The sequence below is a fragment of the Halyomorpha halys genome, unplaced genomic scaffold (genome assembly GCF_000696795.3).
Source record: "Halyomorpha halys isolate HHAL.00 unplaced genomic scaffold, Hhal_1.1 Scaffold1717.1, whole genome shotgun sequence".
NCBI classification, from domain to species: Eukaryota; Metazoa; Arthropoda; class Insecta; order Hemiptera; family Pentatomidae; genus Halyomorpha; species Halyomorpha halys.
Window position 1 is genome coordinate 49,628 of NW_027107422.1, and position 26,474 is coordinate 76,101.

Here is a 26,474-nt window from a genome sequence, read left to right on the forward strand (position 1 = left end):
ACATTTTTTTATAAATTTTTAATAAATATAAAATTAATTCATAGTCACACTACCTCTATTTACATATTATTATTATTCATTTTATTTACTCATTATTATTATTTTTATTTCTCTCTTCCCTTTTTGAAATTAACTTGTTTCTTTTTACTATTACAAGACAATTGTTTGTTTTATTTAAGTGTACCAATATCATTATTTTTCGTTATTAATTTTACTTTCCTCTTGAAGCATTATTCTTATCTATTTATTTTCTTTTTTTTTTTCTTTTAATAAGAACATTGTATATAGTTAGGGGTGTCATTTGTATGACTATACCCCCTCATAATCAACTGTTAAAAAATATATATATAATATAAGTTATATCAACCATGTAAGGCCGCTCTGGTATAAAAATAAAAAATTAAAAGGAGCTGAGCTGTTCCTTTCTTTAATATTTTAGAGGCCATGTTTGGCTTCCATAATGAAGGAATTGAGTCAGCTTTATAAATTCTAACTTTTGTGTTTCTAGACAGAAGGCACAACCTAAGCAATTTTGAAATTGAAAAATTAGTGGAATTTCTTATCTGTACCCTCTACTTTATTTTCTCATCAATTTTAAAGTTTAAAGATTCATGGCGCAAGTTGAAAATTAGTGATTTAAGTACAGAGATGTGTAAGTTGAAGTTAGTACAACACAATATTTTGTGTTTATAAATCAGACAATATTTCTTTTAATTAATGCTTGTAAATACCTCTGTGATTGTCTATTTACATTATTTCTTATAAACAATTGTTATTAATGTGTTGTATTTTTTATCAATTTTAATCATTAAATATTATCAACTGTGAACAAATATTATTTATGTACCTATATATAATTTTAATCCATTGAAATAGTAATATTTCATCTTGATATTAGGATGGCAGAAAAACGTAAAGAAGCTGTAGCAGCTGTTAACCTCATGTCCGTTGCTTTTGCAAGGATACGCTCAGAAGAGGAGTCCCGTCGAGGCCTGGTCATAATATCCGCACTCTATGGCAAGCTGACCAGCCATGGGGACCCTGGTTCTGACCTGTCTGACGAGGTGATTGATGTCACCATACCTATACAATGTTTGGTCAAGGACTCTAAGTTGGTCATCTATGAATCTACTAAGGTATAGAATAATGTTTTGAAATTATTTTTTAAGTAGTTAGAAAAGGCGATATTTTATGCAAGCAGCATTAGATGAAGCATATAACTTATATTTTATATAAGTAACATTACATCAAATCATTCAATAATAATATTAAATATCATTGACATTTGTTGTATACCAATATCTAGGGATAAAAATTACTAATGATGAGATGTCAGATTCTGAGATAAATCAACAAAAGTAAGGGAAACAACAAAAGTTAATCACCAACTCCATAGTGCCATTATAAGCAATAGGGAAATGACTATGAAAACAGAGATGACTTAAAAAAATCATATATAAGTCACAGAAATGAAATTCCTGAGGAAACCTTGGTAAAACTAAATTCACCCGAATGAGAAATCAAAGAATAAGTGAAGAGACGGAACTAGAACTGCTAATAGAAATGAATTGACGTGGTTTGTCTATGTGTAAAGAATGCTGATCAATAGAATCCCAAAATAAAATGGGAGAACCTCATATCAGATCTTACAAGGAACAGAAGAGGTGAAATCAACAAGTTGACAATGGGTAGAGGTTTTAAGGAATGGATCTAGGCTGCCCTTACACCGCAAGGTATTTGGCTCATTTAAAGAGAAGAACAAAGATCATTAACATTAAATAAATAAATAACATTAACATTTTAGTTCTTAGATATTAAAATAAAATTAATAATTGAAAGAGTAAAGCAAATTTGTAAAAATGTTATCTTTTGTGTCTGGAGCTAGTTTCATTTATAACCTTTAGAAAGACCAATGAAGAAGTTCTTTAAAAAATCAGACACAAAAAAAAAATTGTAAAAAAAACTGGGCTTTGCCTGTAAGTAATTTTTTTTTTTATTTAACCTCTTGATAAAAAATCCCTTTAGTATTATTTGAGCTGGTGAGAAAGGAAATCAAGTTTCCATTTATTGTGAGAAATAGAACTTCTTGTGAGTGTACTTAAATAATTTGTGTATATTATACATATATTATTCAAGTGCACAATATCTATTTAAATGGTGTTCACTTGATATATCGTAAACGCGGGCTACTTGAGCCCCTGAAGATTAATAACTTGAGCACAAAACAGAAGAAAGATACATCATTTAAGTAAATTTACCAAGTATTAAATTTCTCACAATAAGTAAAACTTAACTTAGACCACATTCATTTTCACTGGCTCATTTCATATTTTGTTTGGTGATGATAAATAAGTTTTTATTTATTTATCTTGAAGTTTAATAAAATTAATATAATATTGTTTTAGAGCCAACTGCCAGGATTTTATGACCCATGTGTTGGAGAAGACAAGTTTCTCTACATACAATACCTGTTTCACAGCCAACTGCACCAGACGACCATACAGGACAACGAACCTCTCAGGATACCTCGCCAGTGTAAGTATAGTACTTGAAGTAAAATCTTGTTAGTTAGTTGGCTTCTCTAGATACAAGTAATTTAGGGTTAAAACACTATTTTTAGACAATAGAGAAATTGGAAAATGAGTTTGATGTAGTAAAATTGTTTTGCTTCAGCTCATCGCGTGGTGGCAACATGACACGAAGGGTGACTTACTAGTTGGTTTAGAGGCTGCTATCTCAAAAGTAGGGTGTTGCTGAGTCCTACGATGAGCAGTCGCATCTACTGCCTATTTGTTTAATCTTCAAACTAAACGTTGTTACCTGCAATCACCTTTTTTTTCTTCTTTTTTTTTTTTAACTTATTCCTCTTGTTACTTATTATTTTTGTATAGTAAAATTGAAACCTTTGTTGTAATATATGTATATATTTGACAAGCAGCATTACATTGAAATTATAATTGCAAACAACAAAGAGAAGAAACTCAGGTGCTAAATAAAATGGGCTACGACCCAGCACATGTTTCAAGGCTGTTAGCGTAGTAATAAATATAGTTCTATGTTTATAATTGTCTTTTCCTCATCCCTTGCATTATGTAGTAAATAACTTATATAATATATTTCATGCGCTATAGTAATATTGAGTTAATAGTTACTAGTATAAGTTTATTATATTTCCCGACATTAGTTATTTTTAAATTAGTATTTTATTTCTTTTATTTAACTTCTCAAACTAAGCTAAATTGTAAGATTTATAGTTGGAGATTAACACGATGTCATACGGCTTCCCTTGAGTGGCAGGAAAATTGTCTTAGAAGTTGCTGGTAAAAATGCTGCTAATGCCACATAATTTTGATATCAGAAATACTAATAGAATCAGGAACAGATTATGAAACTACTGAACCAAAATCATCAAACAAGATAACAGTTGGTGGTACACCATATTCTAAATTATACTTCTAACAATGCAATGATTGGCATAAATATCTAAAATCTACAACAGAAATATAAAATTGTGACTCCCATTAGAAAATTAAATTACAATGTTTATATGAATTATGATTTCTGTTGCTTTGAATTAAAAAACTTGTTACTTCAGTGCAGAGGCTATATTTGTTTAATAAACCATTTACAATAGCACAACTTAACTGGTGCCCTCTCTCTAAACTTCTGTTCAAACATCAACGATTCGAAAAACAGTTAAAATTTAATTGATGGATATCTCGGGGATTATTATTGAACATACTTGTTGGAACAGAATTCTCTCAGTATAATTTCTTCTGGTGAGGCAGTTCAATTCCCTAAGGAACTTAATGGTAAGAATTTTATTATTATCTCTAGATATGGTTAGTTTTTGGTTACTTTGTTAAAACAAGCAGGCTAAGAATTTAGTTATTTTGTTTTAAAAACAATCCCTAGCATGAAGGATGGAACAGTAGAAGTTAATTCACTCTGCTCAGCAACAATAGTATATTTTTTTAAATTAGTTAATTTTTAAAAACTGTGACTTTTACATTTTATCATAATGGAAAAGGATTAAAATATAAGACGATTAACAATTGTCTGTCAAATATATATTTCTAATTGAACATTTCATGTATAGAACTTGTGGTCCAACGAACCGATGCCTTCGACGAAGAGTGGGTAGATGGAACCTGGAGTTGAGGAGATGAACTCGATGGCGTTAACATATCTTCTGCACTCCCTGGTATATGTTAATAACATCAGTATAATTAGCCATTAAAAATGGCTCTTTGCAATCGACTTTTAAAAAATAAATTGATGTTATTTGATATATGCTTATTTAATGACTTAAATTTAGTTGTGGTACTTGTAAAGAAGACAGGCATTTCAGAGCACTGCTGGTGGCCATACGAAACACTGATAAACCCTATGTTATTTTTCTTACAAGGTCTAAATAGTTTTTCTTTTAAGGTCTATGTTCTTATTTATGGGATTTTTGTGCACCCTTTTAAAAAATTACATTTTATTTAAATGTGATCATGGACCCCCATCGGATCCTTTCTTAATTCATGTAGGGGTTTAAATTTGGATATATTTCGTCAATTTCTTATTATTTTTCCTGACAAAGACACAAGAAAAATATCATAAATAGGTAAGCTAGAAGAAATAACAACTTTGAAAAGAAACCAACCAACAAATAACCTGAAAATGAAAAGGGACATGCGCAAACCTAGGAGTGCACTTTTTATAATGTACACCACAAGCAAGTGTTCTCCAAAGCGTGCCACAGCTCTCTCTTCCACATTTTTTCGAAATTTTATTACCTATATCAAACATGCAGAGTCTAAATTACCATCTTGTCTTAGAAACAAAACCTTGACTTATATTAAAATAATAAAATCACAAATATACTGGGCGGCCTCATATCAATACTGAATCTCCTGAACAACCATTTAGTGGTATGCATGCCTGAGTTAGACACATGTATGTGATATGAATATACAACTGTTAAGAAATGTTACAATGCAGTGTTTCTAATATTGGCCACCATCAGCGCTTTGAACCGCCAGTATTCTTCATATGTACCTTACTTGTTTATAGATTAAATGATGGTAAGCTTGTGCCTGAAACCATTCTGATTCACTCGATGTGGTTCCTTAACAATAAATTTCATAGTTCATTACTGAGGAGTAGATATCTGATCAGGTTGAATTGCTCTTACTTGGGAGCAAATTCTATTATGATTTGGGCCGGTTTTCCCTCTCTCATCATACCCAAAAGCGGGCGCACCCGAAAGGCATCTTCCTCGTTTTTGACGAATCGAACTTTGAAAGGTTGGTCACCTGTTTTTAAGTAACAAAGTTTGTTTTTTTATAATCTTATCGAGATGCAGTTTTAAATATGAAATAACTAGAGTTTTTGGAATAACTTACCATTTTCCACATGAACATCTATATATTTTTCTATAGTATGCATAATACAAGTTTGCCCAAAGTTTATCTTCTCTTTAGGAAACTTAAACACAGGCTTCAGTAAACGAAGTTCGAGTCTGATGATCTATAAGAAATTTTAAATCAAAGATAAAACAGGGCTGGATTTTACTGCCCTAAAAGGGTAGAAAGTGAGGCCATGCTAGTTTAGAGTGTCTAAGAGTTACCTAAAACAAAAATAATTAAACTCCATGCCATTACATGCTCACTATGAGAACAAAATTTAAGGATCCTCCTGAACAGAAAAATCTGAGCTACATTTGTTATGCTGAGGTAATATGTTTCTGACCTACTTATTACAAAGTATTATTCAAACTGGAAAGAGGCTGAAACTAGTATTTCAGAGCTTTGGGACCCTACAAGCATAGTGGTCATGACAATGCATGAATGAATCTAGTCTTACATTTTCACTGAACAGAGAGATTGTTTCGATAAAACTTTGAAGAGATGACTATGTATTTTGCTAGTGCATCATAAGTTCCAGACTAAAATGTATTTTACCCATCACTTGTCAAAATTATTTAAATTTACATTTATTTCATAACTAAAAATACACATTCATAATAAATGTGATGTTGATTACAGTACAATAGCATGATACAAACTTGTGGAAAATATATCTGTTAGTATAGCCCAAATAAAATTTTCAGGCTAGAAGGTTTCAAGATCACCTTTTAATGTTTTAATTTGTGTCAAAGTAAGGATTACTGAGGATGTTGGATACAAAATAAATTATGTGGTATTAATGGAGTCCCAAAGCTGAGCCCCGAAAGTCCAATTGGGTCTTATTTTAGTTATGCCAATTGATACGTTATTAGTTTAGACCGTTTTTCTAGTAAGTATTTTATTAGTTGGAATCAATGAGCAGTTTCTTGTCTTTTCAGTAATATGAGGACTTCAAGTTAGTCCTTTGTCTAGATGCAGTCCTAGGTAGGGGAACTGTTCAACAGAAATAAGTGGACTATTATTAAAGGTCAATAAGATTTCATGCTCAAACATGTTATAAATAAATATATTAGTTATTAAATCTTATGAATTAAAATTCTTACATTCTCCATTGCTCCTTTCATGCCTAAATTCAGGTCAGAAATAATCGGCCCTTCTTGACTGATATAACTTGGTCTGAGTATAGTTGATTTTGTTAAAATTGTCTTGTTCAATGTTAATCGGACTACCACCTTAGGAAAAAAATTACATTTGTTAATTGATTATTTCCATTTGGTAATCACTTCTCTACTTGTCTTACCATAAGTTGCTAAGAGAAAAAGTGTCCACTCATAGTGTGGTTTAGTGTTTGTACTAGTAAAACTGAAGAAGCAAAACACAAAACACACTTCTCATAAATAATATTGTGATAAAAAGAAATATCTCGATATATTGGTAAATGTTTTCTACATTGATTAATGATAAATTGGTAAAATATAGAAAAAATAAGTTTTAAAGTAGAAACGCCATTAGTTCACCTTGTTGGGACCCAGCCTTTCCAACTTGGAAGCAAATTACAAAATTTGCATTTCTCACTTCTCATAAATAATATTGTAATCAAAAGAAATATATTGGGATATTGGGTTGTAAAATAAATTGGTAGCGTTTTTCAATATTTCAATTTAATCCTCTTTGTGTTTATAAAATCATGTTTACTTGGTTAATAATGTTTACATATTCTAAAAAAGTTTTAGTAAAGGTGCTTTTATGCATCAGTTTCAACCGAGATTCCTTATCTTTAAGTAGTATTTTGCTTGCTCCAAATGGAAAAAAATAAAATAATTTTCGTCGTATAATGATTTTTTATTTCCGAAAAGGAAAATCCGCTGCACAGATGGTTAACCAAATTTGCAGTGTGTATGGCGATGATGTCTTAGGAGAAAGCACGGTCTGTAAGTTCAGAACAGGAAATTTTTACTTAGGAGACGTGCTCGGATCGTCCTTCAACTGTTGATGATGACCGAATTCAAGCATTGATCACTAACAATCCTCACTCTACGACACGCAATATCGCAGAAACGCTTTACGTATCTCAATTAAAGGCAGCGGTTGAGCAAAAGCGTCCAGCATTGGCTAATCGCAAAGGCATAGTTTTCCATTACGATAAAGCCCTTCCTCACGTGTCTTAGCAGACCCGGCAGAAATTATTGGAGTCTGGCTGGGATGTTATCTTCCACCCACTCTATTCACCAGTCCTTGTCCCAACAGATATTCACTTATTTCAGGCCCTTCAAAACTCTCTTAACGGGAAAAACTTTAATTCGCTCGAGGACTGCAAAACCCTGCTCATAGAGGAGTTCATTGCGCAAAAATATGAGTTCTGGGAGGACGGAATAAGAAAATTACCTGAAAGATGGTAACATGTAATAGATCAAAAAGGGTAATATATAATTTATTAAAATATTAAAAATACAAGAATCTGAATGATTCTGATTGAAATCACCAATAAAAAACACTACGAACTTATTTACAATCCAATACATCGACTCATAAATTGGTCAAATATAGAAAAAATAAGTTTTAAACCAAGAAACGCCATTAACATAGTTCACCTTGTTGAGACCCAGCCTTTCCAACTTTGAAGCAAATTAAAAATTTAAAACTTAGATTAATATACAATTAACTGTTAACCCTTTCTTAGTGTAGTAAAATTACGAATTCTGGTCCAAAAAATGTGTTATTTTTTTATGAGGTGTAGATAGTTGACCGTAGATTAATGATTGGAGAAGTTTGTCGGGGGGTGCGGTCAGCAAAGAACAACATAAATAAACAAAACCATATTTATTTATTTTATGCCGACGTTTCGACTTGAGTCTCAGGTCTTCGCAACGCAGTTGCGAGCCTACCTTCTACGCCACAATCCCTGATGAAGACCTGAAACTCAGGTCGAAACGTCGGCATAAAATAAATAAATATGGTTTTGTTTATTTATGTTGTTCTTTGCTGACCGCACCCCCCGACAAACTTCTCCAATAATTAGTTATTTTTTTATGTTCGGAAATACTTCGGCATTTAATAAAAAATTTAAAAAACAAAAAAAAACAGTGTTTCAAATGTACCTTGTTAGTTATTAGTCCGTGTATAATAGATTTTAAAATACGGGATTCATAAGCCGAAGTCATAATGCGGGCAGTAGTATCTTGTTTCCTTCCTCACTTTTCCCCACTTATTCGTTTCGAACAGCACACTACACTATGCCTAAATAGAGGAATAATATCAATAAAATGTCTTTCTGTCAATCGGAGCGGTGTGGGAGTAGAGGAAGGTCTACCGCCTTTGCTACATACTTCCTTGTAGCTTTTTGTATTAGTCAGAACTGATGAAGCACTACACGCTGGTGCGAAGGGTTGTGTGATAGGTTTCAAAGTCGACGGCATATTGAATTAAAAATTAATTTGTGGAGGTGGTATATTTTCTTGATTAGTCTGCTTGGACAAGCATAGTGAAAAGCCCTGGACAGAAGGCCTCGCCAATGCGTGTTCAGTTGTAAAGGTAAGGTAGTTGACAAGGAAGGTGACTAGATAGGATGAGATTAACGAGTAACATCCATTAAATCTCGGAGGATGGTTGCCGGGTATTATTCCGATGAACCTGAGGGAAGTATGCAGACCTGAACGATAGCCACCAGAATCATGCAGGGAGGTGACCTCGTTCTGCCAGGTTCTATTCCGACAGAGGCGAAGGAGGTCAGTAAGTCCGGAGGGTAGTTCGGAGCTTACGGAGGATTAACAGGTAGAGGAGAGTGTGGATACAACAACAACTCATTAAAGATCAGGATTGGTTATAAAAGCTAAACTATCGCAAGTAGAGGCTGTAGATCTGAGTTGTTTTGTGATCTGTGATAGATTAAGAGTTCTTTAAGATCTATATTTATTGGCTTAGTGCAAACAGCTGTGCCCGAGAAGCGGTCTTATCTTATCTGCTTGAGGTAGTTTCATGCGTTATTTTGGCATCATTTAATTATTATTTTATCGACATTGCTAAGTAATATGTACGAAAATTAATAATATGTAAAAATAACAATGTCTTTTTTTATCTTTTTTAGCCAAGACTCCCATTGGAGTCCCATACTGCTTAACCATGGTTGGGGGTCAAAGATTTCATTTGTGGGACCGCCACTCAATGAAAAAAGTCAACGTCCCAGGCCGGATTCGAACTGGCACCGCCAATAGACATCAAAAATTGGTAAGACTGTGTCTTAACCACTGAGCTACTGGCGGCCCAATATATTTTTATAAAATACAATAATATATAAATTTGAGAGCTTTGGTGAGGCTCGAGGTGCTGCGCTCTAGTGGATTGTAGTTGAACTTCTTGCATCTCTTACTACAAACTTATTAATTTTAATTGAATTAAAAACTATTAATTTAGTTTATTTGAAAAAATATACAGTTCTTAGTGTTAGAAATAATAAACAAAATATTAGGTATATGCAAAATATTAAAGAATTGTATGAATAAATAAAATGAGAAAAAAGGAATAATATAGACAGGCTTGAATTGGGGGGGGGGGAAACCCGAACTCCTCCGATTGTAAGCATATATTTATGACTTTAATAAATTTTTTGATTGTTAGTGTGTGAAAAAATTTTTTTCTCTCTTTTTAAAATACTAAATTGGCAATTGCCAGCAGATTGCTTGACTGTTATATTGTCAATGTGAAATTAAGTGTTTTCATATAAGATAGGATCTTCATCGGAATATTTTAACATAGCTTAGGGGCCGAATTTTCAAAACTTTTTTCCTTAAAGTATCTTTGATATTGTTTGCATGAAATAATTAACCATTTCACATTTTTGCTAGTATTGAAAAAGGTATCAATATAAACTATCAAAGAAACTGACTTAAGAATATTTTTTTTTTCCCGGTGGAAATACATTTTCGGAAATAAGAGTAACTCATAACCAGTAATAGAGTAATAACCAAGTAGCCAAAAATTTTAGGAAAAAAGGATATTTAACATAGAAAATCGAGATATTTAACATAGAAAAAAGTGAAGAAAACGAAAAAAAGGCATAAATTAAGGATTTTAACTAGTGGGCACATGCGCAGTGCGGTCTTCATTTCACTTATTTGATCTTCGTGAAACAACGCTACAGTGAAATACTGAAATCAAATCTTCCCCTGTACAATACTCCTATGACGATTCGATCGCGACACGTTTATAAGATAAAAAGTATATCTCATATACAGAAAAGTTGGCCACCCCTGGTGTATAACAATAGGCAAATAAAATAAATAAAAGGTATAACTTGAACCCGTCCACCAATCAACTCAAAACTTGGGGGGGAGGTGAAAGTGAAAGTTGTGTGAGGCGGGCACTACAACAGATTTTGTTGCTACGTATAATTAAGAAATTAAGAAAATGGTTATAAACGGGTAGTATGAACCTGTATGGTTTGTAAACATTCGACCAAAAATTCTTGAGCAAGGTCTTTTAGAGGTCCTTTACGAGTTTCAATTGAGATGATTTGGAAGGGTTCCTGGACCTCCATAGATATTAGGGCTTCCGAAATGCAATTGTTCTGGAAGTGGAAGGTTCTTGAGAAGGTGAGCTCCTTGTCTGTGTTGAAGATTTCAGCAGTGTTCACCTGTTGGTCAGGTCAGTAGTCATTGTTACTAATATAGTCTAAAAATAAATAACAATTAATAAATAGTATATCACCGCTCCGGTAGAAAAATGACAACTCCAAAAATTAAAATTTTATTGGACATGCAAAAGAAAAGTAAGTCAAATTTACCGTAGGAAAATGGTCCGGGTGGCAGTCCATTATAAGTGTCAAAATAATTGAAGAAAACAATTTATTGTTAACCAACGCTTCACCCCAGTTTGCAGGGCTGTCGGATTGAAACAAATATGACAACTCACTTTTTAATAAATATTGAAAATTTACAACTTGACAACTTTAGTTGTCATCTTCGTCTCAATCTGACAGCCTAGACGAAGCCCGGCTTACAATAAATAGTTATCTTTTACTATTTCGATACCCTTATTGACTATCTTCCTACGATCAAATATTTTCTTCCAATTCCAATTTATTTTAATATAATGACCCATAGATTCGGTTTTATTCTTTTATGATAGTAGTTTATAGACATTGTAGGTTACTATTGCAACTTTTAAGGCATTTCAATTCATAAAATAATAAATATCAGCCTCATGGCCGGTGCCATGTAAATATGTCATTATTCTTCTGAAAATATATCACAAATTTTACATATCCGGTGAAATATGAGTAAGGGAAACAAGTAAAATTATGACGAAAACGTTATGAAAAAGTTAATTTGAACAAAATAGTATGAAAAGTGTAAAAAGATAACAAAATATGTATGTTTTCTTTACAAAAATTATAGAAAAACTCTAAAAAAAATTATATAAGAAGGGAATCATGTTATTGTTCCTCAGGCTAACTATGTCTTTTAACTTGTTTTCTGGAAGGTAAAAAAGAACGGCTTTCTTGAACACTTGATTTACTTTTTTTAAATTCGACTCTATTTCCTTATATCTATTTTTGTTTCGAAAAAAACTCCCCTTTTAAATCTAATTAGTTATATTTCTTACACCTTAAACAAGTTCATAAAATTAAAGGCCATCTTGTCATGAGATTTTACAAAGAAATCTTCATAACTCATTTCTTTAACTTCTAAAGGCTCACCATTCTTTTTTGTGTTTCTCATTACAGAAACATATTGCTCAGAAACACAAATAATAGGTCCTGATTTCCTTTAATGTGGTATTTATTGATAATAAAATGGTCATACAGATGTCCGTCAGGAATTATTACATCATGTACCTCCAGCGTGCTTTCGGTAATTCGAAGTAAATGCTATAGTGTAGTGCTCGGATTACAGAAAATATTAGAAAAAATGCTGTAAAAAAAAATTGAACAGGAGGAGTGTACGTAACTTTTTTATCTATTTAATTTTTTTTTACACATTTTATTAGAAATTTGACAGTTGAAGTTTTAGAAAAATAATTTTTTTTAATGAAGTCGGATATTTTTTTCTGCAGAAACTTCTTCTCTGGGACGTTGAAAGAGGACTCCCTTCCACGGTATATAATTCTCTGTTTTTTTTTTGTTTTTTTACGCCAGTTCGACTTACTGGAGTGTTCGAAGTTTGGCTTACCGAGATTACACTGTAATATGAAATAGAAAAATATTTACTGGAGTGAATTGACTCAAAGAACAATTATGTCTTTGTAGCGCTGAGAACTATTTTCAATCTTGTCATTAACAGCTGTTGGGTCAATATAATTTCGCACACTTTCCCTTCTAATAAACAATTGACCATTTAGTCGTCATTCTAACTGAAGGAAGGCTAAATAATAAGCATACGGTTTATAACTACGGATCTTGGTAAATATAGCTAAGGTAGTTGATTAGAAGGTGAATTAATAGGATGAGCCGGGGTCACAGTCCGTACGAAGAGGTATATAGGCTATATATAGGTTGCAAGCCGATGGGTCCTAAGAAAGGATAAGAGGTGACCAATAGGGAACAATCGTGAAATAAGACTCTTCATATCAAAAGATTAGATGGTATAATAAATATACTAAATATGCCTTATTATTTTTTTTCCGATCCCTCTAAAATAAAAAAAAAATTAAATTAATAAGTTACATTACGTATGGTTAAATAACTCAGAATGGATATTACCTTTTCCTACCATTGGTACTTGAAAGTATACAGTGAAATACTTATTTTGTTGTTTTGATGTGTCCGTTCCATATGAATTCTAACAGAAAATATCTGGATGTGAGAGACCTCCTCATGTTGATTAAGCAGAGAAGAGAAAATAAAACAGTTCATATTTATATACAAAAGATAATGTTAAATAATAAAAAAACAGTCCGAGTCGAAAAAAGATTAGGAGGGGGGCATGCGAAGAAAAGATAGTAATGTTTACAGGGTTTTTGGAACCTTTCCTGCCCTGGCACCTCGCAGGAAGTGGAGATGGGGTGAATGATTGAAAGATGGGATTGAAGGAAGTATAGAGATTGTCGAAGAACTTGATGTGTTATTATATAGTTTCTAGCTGTAGTACGTTATAAATGTGTGTCATGTTACGTCTTTCTAGTGATGTTCTTCTACAGAATGTCTTATTAGCTGTACAAAGAAGATACTGTTTCAGCACCATCGATCACATGGCCGGTGAGAGGCACGGCCCGTAAGAACTAACTTATGTATGATTCAGTATATTCTTTTTTGGCAAACTTTATTTATTAAATCAACATATTTACAATTATAATATTAATTACATGTTTATATATAACATTATAAAATTATTTACATTTTACGGAATAAATGAACACGATAGATGGCTAGAAAAAGCTCAGGTGGTGCTCTAAGGTGAAATGAACTGATGCTCTTCGGGTGCTATAATGGTAACAGTTTAGACCAAGAGGAAGCACACAGGTACACAGGCTCTGTTCCCTAAGCGAATTTTGTAACTACATATCGTTTTACTATCAGCTAGTAAATACATTTTTGAGCCCTCCAAGATAATAATGTAAATTGAATTTATATCCATTATTCCTCTAGAGCGGCGTTATATCGAAAACGAAGTTCCTGTTTCTTTTTTTTAAGAATTGGATTTCGATTCTATACATCAAATAATAGCCCTAATAGTTTTTTACTTCATCGCTCCTATATATGAAATATATACTAAGGAGAAACCTTGCTGTTGCGCAAAATTTCGAAATCGAGTTTTGAGGTCCCCTGAGACCAAATAACCAAATTTCGTAAAATGGTTTGTATTTGTGAATAAAATTGCTCAAAAATTAAAAATCGCACGAAATTGAAATTACGCATTTAAGAGTGGTATATTCCTAGGATGTTATAGCTGTTTCAATACAATAGACAACCTGAAGTATCAATTTCAGAATCGATTTTTTATTCGTTATAGTAATATCGATTAAACTCTGTCAATCATTGTAAATTTAAATGATTTTTATTATCAGCTTTATCCTTATTGAAATAGCTTAACAGGGCTTAAATGCCGAATATTAAAAAAATCTTCCTCCAAAGTACCTTTAATTTGGTTCATTTGAAAAATTAACCATTTTCCATTGTGAACAGTAGTAAAGAATGTATAAATGTGAGCTAAGAAAGAATTTGATAATTAGAAGCAATAAAGAAAATCTGATACAGTCCAATCTCTCCCAATTCCAATCATATGGTACACGGGTATGCTATATTTTCTAACATAATGACATTTGGAAATACTCTAAAATATGAATTTTTATTGTAACAGAAAAATAAAAATTTATTGCTTGAAATTTTCGCTTCCAGAGTGGTAAGTGGCATATGGAAAATCATAATCATAACAAAAATAATTATTTTGTCGATAGTATCTACATTGATTATATTGTAAAATTTTGTGATATATCGATATTGAAAGAGGCTACATACTTCAAAGATCAGATCCCGTTTCGAATTGTTAATGACTTGGAAATTCAATTCCTCGACAGTTGTCAACATCTTGAGTGAAATGGGATTTGTGCCGTAGCCATCTGGTCTGTAGCAGCAGAAGTACTCCTCATTATTCCTAACACAAAGTTTAATCAGCCACCTTTTCGTGGTAAAGACTAGATTATATTTCAAAATGTTTCAAGTATACAGGAAGCTAAAGCTAGTTATATCTATGTCTTGAAGCAGCAACAGTCAATGTACATTTTAGAAAGTTCTAAATGTTTTTAAAAAATTAACCTTTTACATACAAAAACAATTTTCTCAGAAACACGTAACTATTTTGTTTTTATTGGAAGATTATTAGCTTCCCGTCTATAATTAATTCCAGGAAAATGTTCCAGGTGAAAACGTTTACAGTATAATAAATAAAACTATTTATTACTTACTAAATGGATTAACGGAAGAATTTAGAAGGCTTCGCTGAATTGAGGGAACTGCGTCCGGTAAATATAATTCAAGTTGGTGCATATAAGATGGGCGTGTAAGGTTGTGGGGCTTAGTACCGAGCGGATCTCTCAAATGTTAATAAATACTAAACCGACGGGTAAACATTCGAGGAATAGAACGAAACGTAAGTGGGAGGATTGCGTTAAGACCGAGTTAGTAGATTTATGTATGGAGGGGCGTCACTGAAGGGATGTATATAATATGTATATATAGGTATCAAACCCGCTCTGGCATGACCAACTCCGAAGAACACATGAAGACCACAGACAGTTCTGGAAGTTGGTCAGTATCTTTGTCACCAAGAGGAGGACAGTACATCTGACTGATGGGAACGACCTTATGACGTCTGGGGAACAGGCTGCCTTCCTGGCCTCTAGCTATGCAGCGAGAGATGCTGAACGGACGACTATTGCTCATGCACCACCACCTGGAAGCCTATCTTCTCCACCTCTGGCCAGCTGGAGCCGGTACTGCGCCGGACCAAGGGCAACAAGTCGTCTGGACAGGACGGGATCCCCAGTGTACTACTGAAGATGCTCCCAGGAAGGGTAAAGCCTTCCTGTAGAACATCTTTAACTCGTGCATAAGGATCTCTTTACTTCCCAGCGGCCTGGAAACGTGCGATTGTGGTGCCACTACTTAAGCCTGGGGAGAAAGGTGACTGGCCCGATCAGCCTCCTCTCGCACATGAGCAAGGTCTTTGAGCGGCTTCCTACATCACCATCTCATGGAGCACTGCAGAGAAGCCGATGTAATGCCGCCCGAACAGACTGGTTTCCAAAGAGGTGTCGCTTGTGAACATCACCTGGTGAAGCTGCAAGCCCACACCGTAGAGCGGATGAAGAACAATTATGCGACTGCCTTCATCTCACTGGACTGCAGTCAGGCGTTTGAGAGCGTGGCCTACCCGCTGCTGCTCCGCCGACTGGAGGAGTTCAAGTTTCCCGCCGCCCTATGCCGATTGGTCAGAAACTATCTGAGTGGAAGATCATCCGTCGTAAGAGTTGGTGAAAATTTGTCGCCTCTATTCCCCTCCACCTGCGGAGTACCTCAAGGCTCGGTGTTTGAACCTCTACTGTTTGTCGTTTTCACGGCACCAGTAGTCGCCATCGAGCATCAACATGCAGTGGTAGCAGCCTATGCCGATGACATCGGTGTCTATGCTTCCAGCATGAGAGGTGAAATGGCCCTACGCTATGCACTGACTGCTTCTGCCACCATTGTAGTTGCTCTGAAGAAGGATGGCATCAAGGTTAATCCGTCGAAGACGGATGCCATTGTCATGTCCTTCCAGAAGGGCAAGAAGAGCAGGCTACCCCAGCAGTTCGTCCCCAGCAGTTCCTCTACCTCGGCGTGACTCTCGACAGGCACCTCACCTTCTCCAGTCACGCCAGGGGGAGACTAAAGCTGGCCCGACAGAAGTCTTATAGACTCTACCGCCTGCTTACATCACAGCAGATCTCTCTACACCTCTACCAGACCACGTTAACCAAACTGCAGAGCTTCCAAAATTCCCTCCTTCGGCGAATAGTCAGAGGAACCACACTCCAACGGGCCAGGAATTGTGTAATCAGAGAGGAGCTCCAACTCCCTTTTGTGCCGGAGTTCATAGGCTTAGGCACATCAAATTCTTTGATCAAATTATTTGAAGCCTGTGCATATCCCCTATTCCGAGAAATAGGTTGTACCCAAGACCTGGGTGGTGGCAAAGCACTCCTTGGTCGACGTCCTCGCCGAGGGAAGGACTTCTGGCACTGCGCCCTGAAGTCACCCACACCTCAACACCTTGGAAACATATTCCCGAAATATAGAGTAACTATATGTGGATTTTTACATTTTATGATGGTCCCACGAAATGAAAGATTGATCCCCCACCATGGTTAGAATAGGTTGGCAACCTCTAGATAACCTCTCCCCCCACTGTATGTGGGACCAGGAACGGAGTAGAAACTGCTATGTTTCTATATATCTATTATTCTGTTACCTATTAGTCAGTACCATGAAAAGATAGTAATGAAAGTTGTGGGATGCACGCACTGCTACCATTTTTTTTTTTTTTTTTTGCGCAGGTTTAGATTTGTCTGTATTTTTAGTGAGTAACTAGATAACAATGACCAGAATGTTTCAAATTCCATCTTTGTGGGAATGAGTTTCATCCAACAACTTACATCTCCTCTACTATAACGTTAGATACAATTATTCATTTCATACCAACTGTCGTCTTCGATGTAGACCACACCAAGAGCTGTGGCAGACAAAGTCCCTTTTCGTTTGGCGATTTCCATCGACGTCGGTCCACTGTCGACGGTAATAATGATAGGAGCCTTCGTTCTTGGCGGGATATAGAGAATCGATGGCTCAATCTATTCAATATATAGTTACATTTTAGGAATCAATCAAATCAAAGGAAAGGGTAATCTAGAAATACATTTTATGATCTATTACCATAATCATTCTGTTCTCGAAAAGGTAAAATGAAGGGTTATGTAATTACTGTCTGTAGTTATTTAAGTAATTACATCAAATTTATTTTGGATATCTATTAGGTGACCCGAAATTAAGGCAAGATTTGAAATTAAAAAAATTGTTTTCTTTAAATTGCTTGTTTTTTATTTAATCGTAAAGTACACAGGATTAAATTATGGATGGAAAACACAGGTCAAATGGCGTTTATGATTAAATAAATTTTGTTCCCCCTATTTCACTCTCTCAGACCTCCCCTCTTCAGTGATGAATTAAACGAATTTATCATTAGATAGCAATATAAAATCAAACCAAAGATACAACAGTCACAGCAGTAGATCGGTTTAAAAAGAATAATAATGAATAAATTAAAAAAAAATCTAATATATAGATTTAAAAAACAAAACGTTAGTTAAAAGAAATAATTGAATGAATAAATAAGTTACTAGAATAAACAAGTTATAACACAAATCGACAGTTTAAAAGATCACATAAATAGCGATAACTTGCACAAGAGCCCACTAATATAGATATAATTTGGTTAAATCTTCCCGAAAGACGTAAGTAAGTGGAAGTTGTCTGAAGCGCATACTACAGATTTATTTTTGTCTGTCCCAAGGGCGCTTGTCAATAACTTTTGGCAATTTGTCTAGTATTTCCCATCCTAGTTCCATCAAATGCAGGCCCTCCCAGTTCACATTACTGATTTACTGGTTACGTCTGTAGTTACTTTTTTTTAATTTTCATTTGATTTTTAATCGCTTATGACAATTGTTTGTCGTTTCGCTTTTGAGGTTATTGTTAATTTTCTAACCTTTCCAGGTCTTCTCTAGTGTACTACACTCTGGTATTTACAATGGTAAGGGTTCTTTTTTTTACGGATTCGGATAGTGAATCAGATTTTAAATTGAATTTTTTTAACCGTGAGCTCCTGAAGACGTATATACCCTCTCCCTCCCCCGAATCCCTCCCAAAACAAGGAAACACAATTCTTTACAATTTTGGACGATTTATAAACAAAGTGTGTGAAGGATCGAAAAAATCCCAAAGCACCCTACACATGACCTCAAGATTTGTGTTAATTGGTGGGCCTGGCATTGAAGTTATCGCTATTTTTGTAATCTTTGAAAAAAAAAATTCTCAAGGAAATAGAGAAATTATGAAAAAAAAAATTGTTGTTGCTATAAAAATCGTATTTCAGGGTTCCAGAAAAATGCAATAACAACAATAAGAGTAACAAATGTTAAAACCAAACCTAATATTAAATGTCATTTAATTATTCATCGACATGGCGAGTTTATTTTAAATTGTTACAGCCGTTTTTGAAAAAAGTGTGAAAAATCGATTCTATTGAGTGGTACTTCTGGACTATCGATTTTATCGAATAAGGTTTCTGTGACATAGCAGTCATATACCCGCCTTAAATGTGTATTTTCATTTTCATACGAAGTTTCGTTTTTGAGCTAGGGTGTGAGTAGGGTGTACACAAACCATTTTGGGAGACTTGGTTATTTGGGATCAGGGAAACTCAAAACGTGTATTTCCTTGAATTGGAAATTTTTCACGATCGCAATACCATCCTTTACCTATGTTACGAAAATAGGGGAGTGAAATTAAAAAAAAAAAATTAGTTTTATTTTGATGTGGACGTGTACCAAAGATGTACGCGTAGGCAGGGGTTTCTCTCTCTCTATTGTGGCCTCTATATAGAGTTTCCAAAAAGCTATAAGGGTTGTCAAAAAGTAACCAGTCTATGGTATAATTTTTCGAATTCGTCAAATATTTTTTTTGTTTTGCCAAATGTGCCATTACTTAAGCAAAGCAGAGATATAGTTTGTTGTGTTTATGACAGAGATTGTGTTTTGTTGTGTTTATCAGAGAGGATTGTTTTTTGTTGTGTTTATGAGAGAGAATGTTTTTTGTTGTGTTTATGAGAGAGATTATGTTTCGTTGCCTATGTGAGATTTTATTTACTCTATCAAATCCTACCCTATTTCCCTACTTTATTGTTTAGAGAATGTTACACGACGGTTGCAGTACCGTTGAATTGAAATTACAAACTATTACTTTGTAAATTCTGTTTAAATGACCCTAGTAGTGGGAACACTTTGAAAATTATTAAAAAATGAATAATAATGTTTATATGAACATTAAAAAAAAAGAAAAAAAATTAAACTCATAATTATTTATTTTTAGTAACAATACATCTCATTACAGTATATTCGACACATAGGTAAATGAAAGTATAAATACCCCATCCATCCCACTGGAAATCCCGGAGCTAGGTATACAGTAGAAGAAATAGGGAACATTAAAAAAATAACAGCCTTAAAATATAGACCTCATGCCTCTGTTGTGATCCATCGAAAATCAAATAAAAATTCCAAAAAATGTAGATATTAGGAAGATGAACATATATATCAGAACACCCTGTATATTCCATTGCATGTATCAATACTCACTGTATATCTAAGATTCTCCTGAACTCCTGCATACGGTACAAGTTTTAATTTGCAGAATTCTGAATCCTTCTTGGGATGGAGTTCTAAAGCTAGGCCGAAGATAGGGTCTCTTTCTAAAGGCAAGCACAATTCCTTACAGGATTCCTCCCCAGGTTGCTTATCCAGGTAGACTGTCCAGACGATCTTTAGTAAGAAGGGGCAAGTATTCTCCAAGTATACTTGTTTCCATCTAGTTCCGTTTGGGCGTATTGAAGGGAACCTAGAAGCAATAATTATAAAAATAAACAACATTGATATTTTTATAATAGAAAAAACAATATTTATTAGGGAAAATAAAAAATTGATATAGAGTGTTACCGCGAGTAGGGATTGAAAAAAAACCTCCCCTACACCAAACCATGAACGGTATTAGAAAATAAAGGAAGAAAAACCGGTCTAATTTTGTTAAGAACATATATTGCATAATTAAAAAGAAAATAGTAAAATAAAAATTTTAAAATAGAATATATATATACATAAACTAGGAAAGAAAGGAATTAGATAAAAATTAGATAAACTATTATAAATTAATAATCAGGTAAATAAAAGAAACGGAAATTAAATAAACCTGATTTTAATATATGTATATTAGGCTGTCAATCATCTGTTTCGGCATCAATCACGTGACGTCGGGAAGAGACTTATAAAGAAAGGGGAAAAGGTAGATAGAATAACTCGCTGTGAACATGAAATCAACACTGTTTATTGACGGGGTCCGTTTACCTATATCCATACATTGAACAGCTGACAGCCTATTTTTTTTTTTTATGTGGTCGAAACACTTAAATAAATATTTAAAAAAATAGACTGTCAGCTGTTCAATGTATGGATATAGGTAAACGGACCCCGTCAATAAACAGTGTTGATTTCATGTTCACAGCGAGTTATTCTATCAACCTTTTCCCCTTTCTTTATAAGTCTCTTCCCGACGTCACGTGATTGTTGCCGAAACCCGAGGACGAGTGCGTAGGTTGAAATTTAATAAAACAGTTTTTTTTCTTTTACGTTTTCCATTGGCATTATCTTCTTTCTCATCTAGTAACCACTTAAGATGACCCTAGACGGAATATTACGGGATCCAGTCTAATAGTACAAGAGCCCCTAGAGGAGAAAAAAGGCAGTTATATCCAAGTATAGGTAGTGGATATAAAAAATGGCGGCTGTTTCAAAGCTAGGTCGGCCTCTCCGTTTCACTTTCGCATTCGGGCTATCCCATCGCCCTCCACATTTTACACAACCTCTTTGCTCACGCCAGCTCATGTGGTTATAACCTTAAGCTCCCTAAAGCTTTCCATCACAAAGGCATTGCTTTTAGATGACTCAGATCCATGTAATAGAAAATACCAAAGTGCTTTCTTAATCGATACGTTAATGAAATGTTCTAACTAAACGATAACCACGGTAATGATATGGAGGACCGTTAATCTCTTTACCTGCGTCGTCTATCAGCCTAAAAAAAACCGATACCGATAACCGATAGAAGGCAGTTTTTCAGTTTTATACCATTTCGTCATGACTAAAATGTGTTTTTTACATCTAATTGTCCACTATTTGGCAGGTCTACTCTACCTGAGTAAAGGTGAAATGGTTTCTGGAGCGAAGGTGAAGAAGGCAGGAGGATATTCACACTTTACCATAACCGGGACGTGGAAGGGTGGATGGTTGTCAACGTATATGGAGATGTTGTCGAAGTAGGTTCCCCAGGCCATCGCGAAGACACTCACGGGGACGGCTTGCACTTGGAAAGGTTGGATTGTCCCCGACTTCTCCTTCACTCGTATCGCAAGGCCGAGGTGTTTCCGCACTCTGAATTGCCATTTGTACTTTTCCAATGTTGGACTGTCATCATCTGTTAAAATTGAATGGCAAATATTAATTTATTAAAACTAGTTCGATAATAATAATAATAATAATAATGTAGGTTTAATCGAAGGTTCGATGCCGATATCACTAATCGTTCATACATCTGTCCAGTGACGCCTCTCTCTACCCAAATCTACTATAAATCGATCCCATCTACGTTTCGGTCTACCCCTAGGATGTTCACCTGTCGGTACAATGTTTATTAAAATTTTGATCATTCGTTTGTGACTAAGTCCCACAATCTTAAATGTAAATATTATTCGCCGCTACGCTACGAATTATATTTTCCGGGTACAGTTCTTTCAATTCAGTGATGTACAACCTTCTAGATTTTTTCGTTTACTCATCCTTTTTCGATAGGAATATTTTGCGTAATACTTTTTTTTACAAAAACCGTAATGCATTTATCTTCACATTGTGCAATAGGCCATGATTTGCATCCATAAAGAACAGAGAAAGGATAATAGTTTTGTAAATTCTGACTTTTAAGTTTTTTGATAGAAGGCGCGAGCAAATTCAATTTTGTAATTGAAATATCTATCTACCTGATCAAATGTGTTTCGTCCTATATCTACATTACCGAAATACCTCCCGTTTCTATTGCTAACGTTATATTTTGTTGTATCTGTATTTATTTTGATACCTAGTTCCTTATAAGAGTTTATCAAGGTAGTTGTATTTAGTTCTATAGTATCTTTGTCCTCACGCAGTAATACCAAATCATCAGCACTAATATTTTACCACCGTCCGATCGTCTCCACTAAATTAATTAATACTCACATCCTAGTGATTGATCGTGAAATATCATTTCGCTTAGATGGAAGGGATCCATAGGTGGAAGTTTTCTTTCCGAATGGAAGAAGTTAGTCTTAACTTTGTACTGGACTGTCGATGGAGACATATTGGCTATGTAGAGAATTTGGTTGTAAACTGAAATTATGGAGAAAATAAATTACTTGTATTATAATCAATAAAGCCAAACTTAAATGATAACTATTCAACCTATAACATATTATATCATTTAGATCTCTGAGCGTGTATAACAGGAATAATATAAGTCGGAATTATTGTATCTAGACTATTTTTTTTAGCGCTCGAACGACTGGATTCGAAGTTCATAACTGGTGGTCCCTGGATTTGGGAACCATTCTAAAATGTTGGGCATTGTTTCATTAGTGTAGAGGCTAAGCAAACTCTCCTGTTATTCTGGCTGGAGGTGTGGACTGGTGAACAATCTGTTGTGACTGATAATCGCAAAGTAAGTCACAGTGACTTTAAAATAAAATTTCCCAAATGGTCTAATGAATTTTTTATCATTTGCATTTCTGCACTATTGAACAAGTCCGCTACCATGGTCTTTATTCGGGAAAACTACTGACTTGGGATACTCATACAATGAGAAGACCTTATGCTCATATCTTCCGTTTAAACGTAAAACTATCAAAGCCTATTTGAACTTGTGAACGAAGTTGTGATTTGTTCTCGACTAAAACTATCGAATTCTCTCCAATCCCAAATCCTTCGTAACATCCTCGATGCTACTTACTCTGTCACAAATAAAATCATCCACAATTACCTCAATATTCGATATATTGCCGATTTGGCCAGATATCAATCTTTCTATGATGAACTCCCCAACCACCCAAACTTACTTGTTTCCAATCTTGTTTTCTGATCGATCTTGGCAATCCTCCAATGCATCTGAAAATACGACGGCTTCGAGATTTTTTTAATTCAGAAATGTTATTGGAGTTCTACCATAGGTCAAATTCGCCGCAAGTGTGTATCATACCATTGTTCTATAATCAAAGTCACATTTACTAGTTTTATTTTTTAGTTGCACTTACAGTTACAGTTGTAAATTTCAACAAAGAATTAAAAATAAATTTTCTACCTCTCCCTAAACACCCAAACTCACTTTTATTCTAACCTTAATTCCTCTTCAATTTTTGATAATTCTACCTTTGTGTCTGAAAAGAAGATGGCCTTGAGACCTTCTGATCAGGGAATATTATCGAGTTCTACTAAAGTCTGTATCATGTCTTTATTTTATAATTCATATCACGTTCACTATTTTTATTTTTTAGTTAATACAGTTGTAAAGCACAATAAAAATGTGATGAATATATATATGATATATACATAATTTTCCGTTTTCGATAAGCAGTCTAATACGCCCTCTGAAACCAGCATCAAGCAACAATACCAATAACAGGTACTGTGTATTACTATTTCTTATATACTATACGTTAATGATATAATAATAATATTTTATGAATGAGGGTCGATTAAAAATAAAAACCAACCTTTGAAGGTATCAACTGTAAAGGTCATAGAATTTTCGGAAAAACGAGCCAGAAAAGAATCTCGGTCCTCTTGTTCGAAGCATTTCAAATGTTCATTCAACGACTCTTCTGTCCACGGTGCTTCGAAATCTCTGGAACATTGAAATGATAGAGTATTTTTCGGTAAAGTCGATTTAAATAAAATATCTGTTTTTTAAGCTATACTAGAAGACCAACTTAAGTAAAATAATGACAAGTTCAAACCAACAAACTTTTAAATGTTAAGTTGTAGGAAGGTAGTCCGATATTATCGTAATAGTAAAAAAAAAAAAAATGTATCGGTAACCAACATTTTGCCCCACTTTACTAATAAATAAATGAGAAGAAGATACAAACATTTTAATAAAGACAAAGAAATTAGAATATAAATAGTATAAAGTAGGCAGGAGAAAAGTTATAAAATTATACAAGAGGCCTCCTATATAAGAGGTGAGTGTCCAAACCTGCACATTGTGCGGCACCGGAGGTATACTATACTTGCACGACAAAACTATTATGCGCTATGGTATACCTCCTTTAAGAAGGGAGCGTAGAAAATCATTTTTATTTTCTCTTGCCTATATATAGAGTATATAGTAAGTGAAAATCGTGTGAAATTTCGAATTGGAAATTTTCACGGGAATACTCAAGGTGTTAGATAGAGTAGTAAAAACCTAAATATCTGTCATACTGATACATTTTGGTCTTGAAGTAAAACTGGTATAAATTTCTGTAAGACTCACTTTCTCAAATTTTCGTCAGTAAATTCGGCTCCAAAATATTTTCCTCCAATATAAGGCCAGTTATCGTAAGGTATAATGTCGTTATCAGAGGAATCCACGAACATCATTATCTCTGCTTCAATTTTCTCGCCCATTGATATCGACTGTTGAAAAGTGATTAATCGTTATTATTTTGATGTTTATAATGTTTTCTGATTGTATATAATTGAGTAATTTTGTTTTGTTCTTATAAATAATATGGATTTGACGGTAGTTTATTAAATCGCTGAGGAAATGTTAGTATGATTTTCTTTTTCAGAAGATCTCTGATTGATCGTGTTTAATAATAAATGGAAAATGGCAGGGCTTTGTCAGGGCTAAAAAAAAATACAAACACTTAACATAATTAAAAAGTAAATGGAAAATTACAAGGGTATACAATGAAACGTAAAAATTAAGAATGAAAAATCAAAGGTTAAAAACAATAAATGAAAACGGAAATAATAACAGGTAAAAAGAAGAAAAATAAAAGGAAGTCTAAACTAAGAGATGGAAAAAGGGAGATAAAAATAAAATCAAGAATAAAAAAAAGAAAATGACAAGACAGAAAGCGTACCTGTTAGAGTAAAGTCGGAGCCACAGTGAATCGTTTGTATTGGGAGGAGTGGGGATTTTCTTTTCGGTAATCCGTTCATTAATAATACCTTTTAACAATTGTTGATTTGAGAAATCCCCTAATTTTTAAAAAACAACGAGAAACAGTCAATGGTTTAAGGCAAGAATCAGCGGAATGACTAATAATTCAAGTATGAGTCACTTTTAAATATTATGATGATTAGTTTAACATGTTAAAGTATGTTAAATGGAAAAATATATCCTTCTTGTAGCATGTTAAAACGACATAACCTTTAACATGGTTGAGAGTCTGTTAATAGATCTGCTAAATGGAGAATGACGTCAGGCATCAGACCACTGAGCTCCAGATAGTTTTGTCTGTTGCCGTTTTGATATGCTAGGTTAGTTGATCATAGTTCATATTTTCTTTGTATTATTTTTGTTTTGTACGTTTTTTAACTCCAATAAAGTATTGGATAAAAATAATAAAGTAATGAGAAAAAAACTAGGAAAGGAAACAAGGAACAAATGTGGTGAAGGTAACATGACGTGACGAAGCTTTTATTATCTCGTAAAAATTATAAGGCTACAAAACAAGTTGCTCAGAAAATATGCTAAGAGCTACCCATATG

General features: G+C 34.0%; 2 protein-coding genes across 3 annotated transcripts in view; one reads left to right on the forward strand and one right to left on the reverse strand.

Annotated features, from left to right (window-relative positions):
• Window positions 1-4,289, forward strand: part of LOC106690439 (dnaJ homolog subfamily C member 11) — a gene marked incomplete in the record, with an annotated part of 18,957 nt that extends 14,668 nt beyond the window's left edge. The window contains 3 exon segments of one of the 2 annotated variants that reach the window (XM_067045692.1): window positions 899-1,136; window positions 2,406-2,535; window positions 4,100-4,289. In XM_067045692.1, the coding sequence (XP_066901793.1) occupies window positions 899-1,136; window positions 2,406-2,535; window positions 4,100-4,101 (370 nt within the window). 2 annotated transcript variants of the gene reach the window in all.
• Window positions 4,049-26,474, reverse strand: part of LOC136795374 (uncharacterized) — a gene marked incomplete in the record, with an annotated part of 64,786 nt that continues 42,360 nt past the window's right edge. Inside the window, 12 exon segments of the mRNA XM_067045690.1 lie at window positions 4,049-4,201; window positions 5,183-5,303; window positions 5,394-5,517; window positions 6,500-6,628; window positions 10,825-11,025; window positions 14,848-14,983; window positions 17,566-17,717; window positions 20,280-20,538; window positions 21,888-22,167; window positions 22,962-23,111; window positions 24,488-24,618; window positions 25,249-25,391. Coding sequence (XP_066901791.1) covers window positions 4,090-4,201; window positions 5,183-5,303; window positions 5,394-5,517; window positions 6,500-6,628; window positions 10,825-11,025; window positions 14,848-14,983; window positions 17,566-17,717; window positions 20,280-20,538; window positions 21,888-22,167; window positions 22,962-23,111; window positions 24,488-24,618; window positions 25,249-25,391 — 1,938 coding nt within the window.